General features: G+C 37.0%; 1 protein-coding gene across 3 annotated transcripts in view; it reads right to left on the reverse strand.

Moving 5' to 3' along the window:
• The window catches only part of LOC126974071 (hormone-sensitive lipase), a 41,008-nt gene that overhangs the window by 7,305 nt on the left and 18,504 nt on the right, over window positions 1-15,199 (reverse strand). For 2 of the 3 annotated variants that reach the window (XM_050821467.1, XM_050821466.1), the window contains exons 5-11: window positions 13,243-13,456; window positions 11,869-12,059; window positions 10,660-10,906; window positions 9,354-9,563; window positions 8,330-8,449; window positions 6,707-6,856; window positions 2,992-3,118 (exon numbers count right to left, since the gene is read on the reverse strand). In XM_050821467.1, coding sequence (XP_050677424.1) covers window positions 2,992-3,118; window positions 6,707-6,856; window positions 8,330-8,449; window positions 9,354-9,563; window positions 10,660-10,906; window positions 11,869-12,059; window positions 13,243-13,456 — 1,259 coding nt within the window. The remainder of the gene's footprint in view (window positions 1-2,991; window positions 3,119-6,706; window positions 6,857-8,329; window positions 8,450-9,353; window positions 9,564-10,659; window positions 10,907-11,868; window positions 12,060-13,242; window positions 13,457-15,199) is intronic. The other variant, XM_050821468.1, reaches the window with a different exon arrangement.

Genomic DNA, 15,199 nt, shown 5'->3' on the forward strand with positions numbered 1-15,199 from the left:
ATATTTGCGATTTCTAGATGCCTGGTTCACCAGGTCGAGTCATCTCAAGCTTCTGTGCATGGTTTTCTTACAGAGCCTTACTAACGGAACCATCTCTTGAGATCGTTACCAACTCCTCTGGACAGTCGAACGACTCACATTTAGCCTCTGGGACACATAACATTGACTACACCCTTCCTCAAGTAGCGCTGTAATTTTGGTCTCTGTTATCGTTCTATCAACCATTTTAGAGACCGCATAATAATGGTATCAAGACTTAAATTAAATATCAAGCAAGTAGGACAATGCGACAATAATTATCAAATTTTTGTTAAAGTCCGACTATATTTTAAATTTTAATTTGGTTTATACTTTTTTATGCACCACAACACTTCATAAATGTGCCAGTAATATACCTACTCAAATGATTAAAACCTCTTTTGGTATGGGATATATAAAGGGACGGAAATAATTAAAACCACCCGTTTTTACTGCAAATGAGTTTATATCTGATTTTTTTTTATGACAATAAGGGACGAGACGAGCAGGACGTTCAGCTGATGGTATTTGATGCACCCTGCCCATTACAATAGCTACAATGCAGTGCCTGCATGCATAAGATGTTAAGTCTCATTTGCCCAGTAATTTCACTAGCACGGCGCCCTTCAGACCGAAACACAGTAATGCTAACACATTACTGCTTCACGGCAGAAATAGGCGCCGTTGTGGTACCCATAATCTAGCCAGCATCCTGTGCAAAGGAGCCTCCCACTGGTAAATACTCTGGACTACAGCACGACTCTCTGAGTTGCTTGACGTATATCATCATGTTTGTCTTGCAACAATTCACGAGATCATTTGGCATGTATTTCACAATTATTATAACTATTTATTTAAAAAATAGTCAAAATGTTATTAAAGTGGAAAAGTATTACATATATTAGTTTTATTGTTAACAAAAGCCACATTAACATAGGTTGTAAATATTAATATATATTCTCCTTGATCACATGAACTTTACTAATTATAAACCGTTTTATACACACAAAAATAATTATAATATAAATTAAGGATAAAACATTAGTAGTATTATATATACTTTCAATAAAAACAATTAAACTTACCTGTATGTTGATTAAGTCATGAAAATTCCTTTAGCGAATATGAATAATTGACAGAGTTACCTTGACACAGCACACACATTTGACTCATAAGTACCCAAGACAAACCACAAATGGAACCGAAATTGTGAACAAAGATTTAGAAGCCGCGTGCAATATGTTAATGAAGAATATCATCAATTTTTGAATTTATTTAAAATCGTTTTTTTTTATGGAATAGGAGGACAAACGAGCGTACGGGTCACCTGGTGTCAAGTGATCACCGCCGCCCACACTCACTTGTAACGCCAGAGGAATCACAAGAGCGTTGCCGGCCTTTAAGGAAGGTGTACGCGCTTTTCTTGAAGGTACCCATGTCGTATCGTCCCGGAAATATATTTATATTTATAGAGTTAAACACGAAAAAAATACGGGTTGAACTCGGGAAGGGCCGGCAGAATTGAAAACTTGAACAAAGAAATACAAGCTATCGGCTTACGGCCGTTCCCAATATTCTGTCTATCCCTTACTTGAGATAAAAATCGTAACTATCGTTGACTTTTCTGTCCCAATAAACTTATTGACGGTAGCTCACCTTATCCGTACACGCTGTCTGTCAATGGGACGACGTATAGCTTACCAGCGATAGAAGTTTGTATGGAAATTTCAATTCACGCGTCCCAATATAAGGCGATAAGAATGACTTATCGGGTATATTGGGACAGCTTCAGATTATTGACTGCTAATTACTGACAGTCGAAGGTAGTAATTTATCTCTATCTGTAGATAGTATATTGGGAACGGCGGTTAGGGAGAGTCTTCGCTAATAAAAATTTGCTTAAAAATCAAATTATTAAGCTTTAAAAATATTTCACGGCTGAAACTCGATCCCTCGAACTCGCGGTGTTTCGGCTTCGCTATCACAATGATTCAACTATAAATCTTTCATCCATTGTTTCAACGACTGTCTTTTTATCATGAACACGAGCATTTTGCGCCAAACAAAACTTTGATGACCGCATATCGGCATTTAGGCAAATTATAAAATTAAAATTTTAAGTGATTTGAAGGACTTTGCGATATTCTCCATTCTGTTTAGTCCGACTGCAGTGGCAAGACACACACGCAGAGGCAAGCGTCTAGCGAGACCACTGACTTTTACTATAGACCACTGGACTGCCGGCAGTCAAAGTGCTTTTGTGCCTGTTTGATTTTCGCCATTTGGGCGCTGTTGGCCATGTAGCGAGAGTCTGTGGTACTAAAACTAGTGATGACAACCTCAGCAAACATCGATATATGGTGAGAAACTATTTACAAAAAAAAATGTGTACTTTATTACGTTGATTCTTGAAGTATAAATAACACGGAAAACGAACGAAATTAATTCAAAATGCATAAAATGCACAACTCAGACATCGGTTTGGCGTGGCCAACATGAGACTATCACTTTTACATCGATTCTACTTAAAATTGTCACTACTGTTGAATAAATAGTGGATATTTCACGTTTCACAATAATAGCTATTTTTATATAACGCAAATAATAGTAAACAAAATATCTGTGCAGCGCTGTCAAGTTTGTTTAGCACACAGGGTGTGCCAACCTTGAAAAAACCGGCACGCATGGCGAAACAAAAAGTCCAATCAATCTATCTCATTTCTATACATAAGACTCGCATAAATTTTTCTATTTCACGTGTGAGTGAGACGGAAGCTATTAATTAGTCTAGTTATATACTTGGTCTATGTTCGCAGCCATTTCTATTATACGTCAAAATTAGTTCTCTGGACGCTCGCGAGTGGCGCTTCAAATAGGCACAAAAAATTTTCTGTCAAACATATGGAACAGCCTGTCCAGTGGTATTTATACAGGTCAGTGAGCGAGACACACACACACACGAGCGTGCAGTACCTCAGAGGGCGGTTCGGTTTGACGACGGGGAACCGGCGACCCTCGGAGTCCGTGTCGCTGTCGAACACGTAGCGGTCTAGAAAGTCTGATACGTACTGTTGCGACTTGTCCTCCATTGGGCTCGCACCTGTCAACAAATGTATCTGATTGAATACTGTATTTTATTCTATTATCAGCGGGAGGCACCTTTGCACAGGAAGCCGGCTAGAGCCGCCGCAACGGCGCCTATTTATGCCGTGAAGCAGTAATGTGCAAGCATTACTGTGTGTCGGTCTGAAGAGCTAGGGAAATTACTGGGCAAATGTGAATTAACGTCTTATGTCTCTAGGTGACGAGCGCAATTGTAATGCCGCTCAGAATTTTTGGGTTTTTTTCAATAATCCTGAGCGGCACTGCATTGTAATGGGCAGGGCGCATCAATTACCATCAGCTGAACGTCCCGCTCTTCTCGTCCCTTATTTTCATTAAAAAGAAAACCTTAGATGGTAGTAGGGGTGAGACGTATTTATCGTCACAGGTATTTGTAACAGGTATTAAAATATCACCGGTTGTCACTGTGACAGGATATCAAAAATAACAGTGACAAGTATTAGGAGTATTTTTTAACAACTAGTATTTTGTAACAACTAGTATTTTAGTAACGGCTGTTATTTGAGTAACACCTGTTACTGAACAAGTATTTGATAACAACTAGTATTTTAGTAACAACTGTTACTGAACAAGTATTTTAGTAGCAACTGATATTTGAGTAATACCTGTTATTGAACAAATAATTAGGAGTATTTAGTAGGTATTTTTTTAACAGTATTTTGATACAGCTATAATTGTGTGATTTGTAGGTCTCTTATATTATTTTTAATTCAATAGGTAATGAAATAGTTATGGTTCAACTATTCTTCTAAAATATATGGGATAAGAAAAACCCTGTTTACTACTTTTATTGTTTACTGAATATTTTTCTTTTAGACACATTTGTAAATAATAGAAACATCACTTTCATACATTTATTTAACATACTATTGTTAAGATTAGATAGGCAAGTAGGTACCTAATTAAAATATTGAAGTAAATTTCAAATGGAAGACCCTGTCTCTGATATCATTTTTCGTAATCGTATTTATTCACAGTTATATTGTACCTACAAGCAGGAAAATACGGCTCACGTCTTCGCAAGAAAAAACCTATATTGGTAATTTGATAGTACCTACTGAATAATATATTTTTATGATGTTTATTTCTACTTTATTGTTGAATTATTCGTATGATAAGGGCACATTTTTATTGTGTACTAGGTAAGGATCACTGTTTAAGCATAGGTAGTATTGAAACATAATGAATACGAAATTATAATGATTATTTTTATTACATCAAAACTATAAAAATAATGAATAGGTCTGTACAGCTTTACCTAAACAGAACTTTTGAAATTCGAAGTTACCACAAGAGAAAGTACTATGTAATACGTATAGATGGCGCTAACAAGTAACACCAAACAACGAAAAATATACGCCTCACTACTAGAGGTGGGCGTTATAACACACAACACATTATATATTACAATATATTTTTACAACAGTATAACACATTATAAAATTTGCCACTAGACTGTTATAATATAATTATAATAATTATTTCCGTACTATTAAAATTCGTTTAAATTTAATTACAACGTCATCTATGTACACGAGCGGAAAGGTTCGCGTTTCTTTTATAATATTAAAATTTTGTAAATTTAATGTTTTCTAACAGATGGCCCTTTTTCTAATTCGCTTTAGTAAGTCCTTAGTATTCAAAGTAATGTGAACACTTCACATATAACAATAAAAGCTATTTTTACTTGCGACGAACAAATATAAAATTATAACACTGTTGTTTTAGATTGAAAAGTATTGTTAACACTTTTGCTTTAAACATTAGAGCTATTTCTACTTGCGATGAGACGAAGATAAATAACATTTTGGATAAAACAACACTTTCATTCATTAAATTTCCAATGAGAATCATTATTTGCGAGTTTTTAAATTGGCTGCTAGTTGAGTTTTGAAAATTATTATTATCATTTTGAAGTAAAATGTTTGTAAAAACTTTAGTATGAATAGTAAATTAAATGGATATGTGTAATATATAATACGTCTTGAGTTATTTTTATTTTTTATGTAAATAGACAGTGTTAGTGTAAAATTAAAAGTTTTGTGAATATTGTAAATATACGTTTAGTTAATTGTTCTGTGTATGTACACAGGTAAAATAAAGGTTTCTTAAAAGCACAACACAAAAAATTCCATCTACCTAGTACTTTGTGTTAAAGTAATTATTCCTCTTCAAATATCTTATATTATAACACTAAGTAACTTCAAACCGCAACAACTACAACTATCAGCGTAAATAATTTCGATTAAAATTTATAACATCTAATATATATTATAACAGTTTACAACAACAGTTAGAAAAATATAACACAACAGTATAATTCATTGAAATATTATAACAGTGTAGCCCACCTCTACTCACTACAGTATCTAGTATTAAAATAACAGCTAGTATTTTGTAACAGGTATTTGTCGCTGTTACTTTTGAGTCACAGTCACCGTCATACCTAGTATTGCATTTTGCCTAGTACGTCTCAACTCTAGATGGTAATGATCGGTGCTAAAGATTGAAACAACTTTTATTTTCTCATTTTATACCAGAAACAAATATACATGCTGTTATGATCCACATTTCCCTCATCCAGGCCACATTCACAAAGGGAATTGTCCCTATTTCTTAGTTATTAAAAAAAACCAGAGTACAAGCGTAGTTAAAAAGGTAACGACAAATAGTTGATATCGCTGTTCAGTTTTGCTGAATTACGGGTTTAAGTACAAGAATTATTTGGTCATGTTTATGATGTAAGATCGGAAATCTTACTTTGCGTTCCGTTTTGTGCAACGCCGTGTCGGAACCGCGTGATTAGGACTACATTTCGTATTCGCAAGATAGATTCTGGCGATACTAGTAGTATAGATTTCTACTTTTAATCGAGAGTTGCCCTTGTGACCCTGGAGTCACAAAGTTCCAAGCCTTGGCTTGGAATCGGTTTAAAATTTAACAGTTATTTTCGATTAGCTCGGATTTTCTCTGCGAGATCGAATCAGAAATGAGGAGATCCGTAGGAGAATAAAACCGACATAGTCCAAATGATTGCGAAACTGGAGTGGCAGTGGGCAGAGCACATAGTTCGACGGACAAATGGTCGTTGGGGCAGTAAAGTCTTCGAATGGCGACCACGTACCGGAAGACACAGTGTTCGTAGACCGCCCACAAGATGGACGGACGATCTGGTCAAGTTGGATGAGGGTAACGCAGGACCGATCGTTATTGATATCTTTGGGGGAGCCCTCTGTCCAACAGTGGACGTCTTTCCGTTATTATCTATTATTTCGTTCAGTTTGTAAACTTTATGGGAATTATTTTATATCCATTATTAACCGATTATTTCCGCAAAAGTCGAAACGATGTACCTCCCAATACGTAAAAATATCATTAATAATAGCGGCACTACATTGTAATGGGTAGGGCGTATCAATAACCATCAACTCAACGTCCTGCACGTCTGGTGACTTATTTTTTTTATAAAAAATAACGTACTGAATTTCAGACTTGTTACACTTTGGAACTGAGGTATCGTTATGTGCTTGATTTCAACCTAGTGGAATATAAAATGATATTTTACCTGCTAGAGTGTGTTCGCTTTGTAAAGAGGTCCCGCTAATGGTCGTGTCAGAGGATTTTCTTCGTTCGCTGCCGGACTTGTGCGCCTGAAGTTCTGTCATATCTGACGGGGAGACCTCCTCATACGAGGACACACCCTCGCTTATACCCTCTGAAAGTTGGTGCCAGATTATATTTACATTGCAATATAATGTTAGCCACAAAATACCTACCTCAAGTGTGTAAACATTTAACATATGACTTATACCACCACCCACTAAACAAGTGGTACCAGTGGGAGGCTCTTTTGCACAGGAAGCCGTCTAGATTATGGGTACCACAACGGCGCCTATTTCTGCCGTGAAACAGTAATGTGTAAACATTACTGTTTCGGTCTGAAGGGCGCTGTAGCTACTGAAATTACTGGGCAAATGAGACTTAACATCTTATGTCTCCAGGTGACGAGCGCAATTATTATGCCGCTCAGAATTTTTGTGTTTTTCAAGAATCCTGAGCGGCCCTGCATTGTAGTTGGTAGGGCGTATCAATTACCATCAGCTGAACGTCCTGCTCGTCTCGTCCCTTATTTTCATAAAAAAGACCATGTTTAACGTGCCTCCGTATTGCGCTGATGATCATTTACCACCTACCACTAGATAATGCGCAAGGTCGATTCTATTACACCATAATAAAATAGTTATTATTCATATATAAGCGCTTTACGCACGATTTATCGGTGTGGGTATCGACAAATTTCGGACTATAAGCACAAATCCGCAGTATGAGACGGGACTTTATCGCGGCCCCACTCCAATCACCCTGATGAAGAACCTCCGAATGGTCCAAAAAATGTGAGTAAAGCTGTTTAGAATAAATATACTTACTAATGTTTCGCGAAAGTTTTAAAAATTTAAATTAGCCATCAGTATTTTATTCGGTAGGCAATACACGGAAATAGTGCATATATTAATTTCTCTATTGCTCTGGAATTGTGGTATGAAAATGACGAAATATATGGAATTTCCTTGCGCGGTGTTCCCAGGACGATACGACGCGGGCACATACAAAGTTTGAACAACTTTAACACTAGTGCTATAGAAAATTTATTGAAGTAGGCGTTACTTTGCGGAAATCCATAATTATACAAACGATTTGAGTTTTCTTTAGTGTTAATTCCGCCAATATTTGTCTTTAAACAATTCGACACGTGTTTCGCCTCTACACGAGGCATCCTCAGGACGTGTTGTCTCGCCAAAATCTGGCACGAGACTGATCAGTCTGACACCACGTCCTGAGGATGCCTCGTGTAGAGGCGAAACACGTCTCGAATTGTTTAAAGACAAATATTGGTGGAATTAACACTAAAGAAAACTCAAATCATTTGTATACTAGTGCTATATTTACTTAAGTTCTTAGCGAGGTAGGCACTGCCTAATTGCCTATATGGTATGCACGCCCCTGGTTCAAACATGCACCTATCTAAAAGGCCGGCAACGCTTCTGTGGTGCCCCCGGTATTAGAAGAGATTATGGAACGCCGTGGTTACTTATCATGAGGTGACGAGGTACGTTTCGTTGTTCCTAGATGATGCATTAGGTTGCATAAAAATATGGTGCAATAAAACCGAATTATTATTCATACTAACCCTGCGATGCGCTGACCTTGAGAAATCCGTTGCCATCCATTGGGGTTGTAACATTTGAAGTCGTCAACTCTTTATTTGGTTTCTTGGCCTCTTTACCTTTGTTGTCTTGACAAGCGTACGCTGAAATTAATGGGTTAACCACACTAAATATTAATATACGTAATACGAAAGTCTTTTTGCATATAGTAGGTATAAACTTGTGAACAATCTCTTTGGCTGTACTGTTCTCTCTTTTATTTTTATTTAACTTTATTTGACAAACCAACAATATTCATGCATAAAGGAAAAATAACAATAACTGGCATTTACAAGAGATTTAGAGACCAACAGATTATGTAATGTAAGTAACTTTAGATTTGATTAGTGTGACAAATTATAGTGATTTCTACAAATTACGAAGAAAGTAGGTTGAAATGGAATTAAATTAATTGAGTTGCTGATTATTTTGAGTAAGCGTATTAAATTGGCGACAAATACGCTATATTATATAAGCTAGGTTAGTACAGCTATTAAAAAGAGCGCAAAAAAGTAGAGTGGGAGAGTTTTTTGCGCCGTTTCTATCTCTCAGAGCACTATTTGATTCCGAAGCGGTGGTAGTGTTTGAACTGACATCAAAGAGAATTCTTAACGAATCAATTTTGAGAACATATATGTCTTTCATGCCTTTTTGTGTTACTTTTAAGCATTACTGTGTTTTAGTCTTAAGGGCGCCGTAGCTAGTCAAATTACTGGGTAAAGAGTTAACATAACTTAACAACGAGGTGACGAGCGCAGTTGTAGTACCACTCAAAATTTTTGGGGTTTTTCAAGAATCCTGAGGGGCATTGTAATGGGTAGGGCGTATCAATTACCATCAGCTGAACGCTCTTCTCGTCTCATCCCTTATTTTCATAAAAAAAAAAATCTAGTGTCACAAAATCATGAAGTATGAAATAATCTTTCATAATTCCGTCTGAAACGCATCATCACTAGCTTTACTTAAAATAAAACCTACTTTTATTAAATAAAATAAGAAATGTCATACCTTTAAGACATCTCATCATAAACCCGAACGGCAGCAAAGGATCCATCAAGCACAGAAGCCGTGAAGGGCTCGGGATGAAGCTGACGAGTAGAGGAGCATATGCCAGGAATATTCCGTCAGGTCTTCGAATATTGGCTTTCAATATCTTAAGCATGCAGCTGGCTAATAAGTTGGCACCTGCCGAATCACCCGCGAACACTATACGTTTACCTGAAGAAGTATACCATTAAAATCAAAATCATTAATTTATATAGGTTTAACTAACTTTAATGGAAACTTTAAAATAATTAAAAACCGTAGGTATTATTTTAGGTTACTTTATCTGTTATCTATTGAAGTCGTTAGCCACATCCAGTCCTTCTTATTCCGTATAAATATAAAATCTATTAATGTTGTTTTGTTGAGCAATTTTGATGTACCTTCACTTTTATGTAATTGTTCACTTTGTTTGTTTTGCATGATTAGTCATAGTAACTTAAACTAATATTATATACTAGCTGACCCGACAGACGTTTTTCTGTGTATATAATAAATAAAATAATGTTTTTTTATGAATTTGTCAATAATATATCTTAACATCAAAAGTTACTTCGTAAAATATGCACCCTGCTATCGTAATGAAATTGTTTCACAGCAGAACTGTCAAACCGTGCGTCAATAAATTCTCTCATAGAAATTATGTATGGACACATCAAAGGAAAAACAAATTTGTTGTTTTTATTTGATTGAGCAGCATTTTTCACCATTTATTCATCTTTTAAACCTTCCCTGGACTTCCACAAATAATTCAAGACCAAAATTAGCCAAATCGGTCCAGCCGTTCTCGAGTTTTAGCGAGACTAACGAACAGCAATTCATTTTTATATAATAGATAGTAGTTAATAATAGATTTATGTGAAATTTTGTTAGTGATTTTGTGTTAAATCTTATGAGAATAAATGTATTTACCGACCTTGGACACGTTATGAATGGCGATCAATCGACAATGGAAGACAATTTTTTTTTTATATGAATTCTGTTTTTATAATATTGAAATAAAAGACATCGGCTATGTGTGGGCTAGACACGGATATTTAGGGGTGAGTGAAATGAGAAAGAATGTAAGTAGAAAATCAGTTTAGTCTAGATCAAATTGAATTGGCTTGGGCTAAGCCTGTATATTCTGACATCCGGAGGATATTACAGTTTTACTTCCGTGCTAATTAAAGTATTCATACAATTATGGATGTATAATAGTAAAATTATTTCACAGTTGCAATATTTGGGTAGAATGTGTAAATTTGTAAAAATAACGAAAGAAACCCACCTGTAGTACCAACCTCACTAAAATGATTCAAAAGCCAGCAATAGGCATAGAATATCTCCTCTAAGGCTCTGGGAAAGGGGGCTTTTGGGGCTAAGCTGTAGTCGATGGACAATATCGGCATGTTAAGCTTAGTGGCCCAGTCGCGCAGATAGCCCTCGTGAGATTTGGAGCTCTGGGCCACGAACCCTCCGCCGTGACAATGGAATATGACGCCCTCGGCAGGCGGCAGTGTCGATGTCTCACCCACCTGTCGATATGACATTATTTTCAATCAAAACTCAGTCACAGTTTTAAATAAAACACTTTTTAAAGGATTAAAATACATGTAATTCTCGGTGCATTACAGAGCATAGAAATATAATAAAATAATAGGTTTTCAAACCATCGAAAATTATGAGTTGGGCCCAATTTTGTAACGTATAGTATAAATGTTACAGGTTTTGCTTATACAGATAAACAATCTCTTTCATAAGTTTATTTTTATGGTCTTATTCATAATGACTTATCGGAGGGTTCAATCATCGCTAATAGACGCTTGTTTAAAAAATGGTATTCATAATCGTATATTAGGGCTAATACGCTCATTATCTCTTCGATAAATCTGATGTGACTTATAGTAGCTAGGACCCTTCTTTTGGCCTATTTTAAGCCCTCGATAGCAAAAAACATGGCCCATATCGACCAGCTGTCTCGTTTTTTGATGTGAGTCAGTTGGTAGCTGTTATTAGTTATCATTACCAACCTACAGCGAAAGAGAATTTAAACACTACGTTCACCTACAGCACACTAGGCCTGCTACTAAAATTTGAACTTTGAACTAATTTTGACATCGACATTTGACAACTGACAAGCCATTGACAAGACTTCTGTTTCCATAGACAGTTCCACTTTAAATCGTGTTTTTTCGTACGAAATGGCAATATTGCGTACTGTAGAGACGTATTGGTTATCAGAGGTTCATCAATTCGATTAGGAATAAAAAAAAATATCGAACGTTCCATAGACTTAAAACACTAATAAAGGTTTATACCTTCGATATGCGTTTTATTATAAATAAGGCGGTAAGTCTTTTATATTTTGTGTATATTAAGATATACTTTTCAAAATAATCAATTTTCTTTCAATTCAAAAAAAATATTTTGAATAAAATCAAACTTGTTCTACATTTAAAATATCATGAATTAGATAACTTAAAAAACTATCACTTACCATCCCGCTTCGTTTATTCACACTTATGAGTCTGGCTCCCAAATCGTGTAAGCCAATGTGTACTGTGGGTGGTAGTACCGTCGTCTCCCTACCATCCAACGTCGTCACTACTACAGGCTCCGGTTGCAGTATCATCAATTTATTCACCGCCACTGTTGCTGACATCAAACTCGGCACTCGGCGCATTATTTCTGTGAAAAGCACGTGATGCTATAACAATTCAAAACGGTAAAAGTTACGGTAGAAATCCCTGGATAAGTTTTTAAAGTGATAACCCTCACTTCTAGGATTAATACACAAATAAAATTTGAAAACAAAATTTTATGAATGATGCGGGGCTCGAACCCACGACCCCTCGCGTTCCGTGCGAGTGCTCTTCCAACTGAGCTAACCGTTCGAGTGACTAATACTATTCTAATTTTATTTTATTGTTATAACTATTCCAAGGTTTTTTTCTCTTGAGGTCTCAGGGCAACTCGAGATGTACTGTGCGCCTATTTGGAGTGAAAGCGCCCGAATTCAAACCCTTTTGAGCACAGTGACAGACACAGTTCACACGTAATCTTGCAAATTTTATGCAAATTTTCAGCAGGCGTGTCTGCAAAACGGGTAAGTGGCACAGTCTCCTAATAACATTTTCGAATAATCGTACATCATCTTCATGATAATCAGTCAGAAGACGTTCACTGCTGGAAAAAGGGCTACACCAAAGATCTCCACGACGATCGGTCCTCCGTTGCCCTGATCCAACTCCCTGATAACTGAATGAGTATATGCCAAGTCCACCTTCTCAACATTTCCATCCATACTCACTCTATAAGGGTGCGTAAAAATTACGCGCGGCAGTTGCGTGAGCCAATGTCCTGCCCCAGTTAACCTTCATTTACCGCGCGAGCCAATATGTCGATATAATTTTAGTAGAACGCGATTCTTGAAAAGTTTGTGACGCTAGAATTTTTTTCTAATGAAAATAAGGGATGAGGTGAGAAGGGCGTTCATTAGTAATTGATACGCCCTGCCCATTACAATGCAGTGCCGCTTAGGATTCTTGAAAGACCCCTATAATTCTGAGCGGCACTACAATTGCGCCCGTCACCTTGAGTCATAAGATGTCAAGTATCATATGCCCCGTAATTTCACTAGTTACGGCACCCTTCAGACCGAAACACGTAATGCTTACACATTACTGCTTCACGGCAGAAATAGGCGCCGTTATGGCTAGCCGGCGTCCTGTGCCAAAGGAGCCTTCCACTGGTCGATGGTTTGCCGCGCGTATTTTGGATAAATAATAACACCATAAATCTGTGCATTTTATCTTACTTCAACAATCCTTTAAATAAATGATCGAAGTAAAAATGTAGATAATATAATTACCGCTCTCAGTCAAAAACCAAAATGCCTTGCAGAACTCTACGCTGGCTGACTGCGAGATGTTGACGATCCGTCTGGCTCTGAGCTCGGGGTCGATCAGGTACTGGCCCCCGGTCCACATGGAGCTGATGAGGTTGCCGTGGCTGTAGTACGCTTCGGAGAAACCGGCCATGCATATCGATATGCCCTTTAAGATGCCGCGGATTGATGGTTGAAACTGAAAGAACATGATAAGATATAATTTTAATAGTAGCAAAATAAAATTCTGTATCAAAATTGTCAAATTTCGTTATAAATTTATGAACGTTTGAAACGTATCGTATAAATATCTCCATTTCCTATTCATTTTTGCATTTTAATTTGCATATTTATTTTTTGTTTTACGAAAATAAGGGATGACACGAGAAGGACGTTCAGCTGATGGTAATTGATACACTCTGCCCATTACAATGCAGTGCCGCTCAAGATTATTGAAAAATCCAAAAATTCTGAGCGGCACTGCAACTGCGCTCGTCACCTTGAGACATAAAATGTCAAGTCTCATTTCACTAGCTACGGCCGGCGCCCTTCAAAGAAAAAACGAAATACAGTAATGCTTACACATCACTGCTTCACAGCAGAAATAGGCGCCGTTGTGGTACCCACAATCTAGACGGTATCCGGTGCAAAGGAGCCTCCCACTGCATGGCGAAATTTTGAAGTATGCGATCTTTTTATAGCAGTAATAGTACTAATGTCACATTACAGCTGTCAACAATTGTGGTTGCCGCCCGTCCAAACACAGACAGACGGACTGTCGGGTTTTCCATTTCCGCAAGCAGCATTCACTACACAAGGTAGGGCAGTTCTTAATGTTTTAGGGACAACGGCGTGTAAATAAGCATCTGAAAGTATATCCATAACCAATTTCCTTTTATTTTCTTTTCTTCAATCCAATTTCCTTCTTCCTTTCTTCTCTCTCAGAGCGCAATAGGCGCTGGTAGTGTTTGAAGCGGCGGTGGTATTTGAAGTGACATCAAAGCGAATTCTAAAGGAATCAACTTTGAGAAAATTAATGCCTTCAACAACTACAAATGATGAATCACGGTGACTATAATTTGATTAGGAATTCTGTGCAGTTAATTAACAGTGCTGATAATGTGCTAAATGAGTTCGTTCACTTTCCACTCTTATCGGCAGTGTTATCAAATCATTTTATTCATAGAGTTCCAAAATTGACCCACCAAGTGTCAAGAAACTAGCAGCTACTTTTAAAATTGCCAAATATTTAGTTTCACTTTTCCATTGGTTGTAATATACATTGGGCATACTAAAAGTTTTGCACTTCTACCTAAATGGAACTATTTGAATTTCGAATGTTATATTTTTTGAAAAGTTGCAACCTTCTTACTAATAAAAAAAACAAATGGCGGGAAATCATCAATTGTTTTTTATCGCACATCAAAGTTCTACGTACGCAACGAAAATTAAGTCGTAAAGATTTTGGAGCGATGATTTTTTATGATTTTAAAAGTTCTCTCTCCGCGAGACTGTGCCGCTCGTCTTCAAAATGCTTTTGGGAGAGAAGCACCTTGCTTGAGCACCGTGTGGCGATGGTTTGCTGAATTTGAGAGAGGTCGGGTTTCTTTACATGATCAATTTCGTGAAGGGCGGCCTTCAAGTGCCGTCAACCAAAATAATCTGGCTACTGTTATGCGGTTAATTGAAGAAAACCCGCGGATTACCAATGAGACAATTCGAGAACTATTGGGGATTGGTATGAGCCAAATTCAGAAATTTTTACACGAAGAATTGAAAGTTCGGAAACTTTGTTGTCGTTAGATCCCTCATAAACTATGAGGAGATTATGGGTACCACAACGGCGCCTACTTCTGCCGTGAAGCAGTAATGTAAACATTATTGTGTTTCGGTCTGAAGGACGCCGTAGCTAATGAAATTACTGGGCAAATGAGACTTAACA

The sequence above is a fragment of the Leptidea sinapis genome, chromosome 31, assembly GCF_905404315.1.
Source record: "Leptidea sinapis chromosome 31, ilLepSina1.1, whole genome shotgun sequence".
NCBI classification, from domain to species: domain Eukaryota; kingdom Metazoa; phylum Arthropoda; class Insecta; order Lepidoptera; family Pieridae; genus Leptidea; species Leptidea sinapis.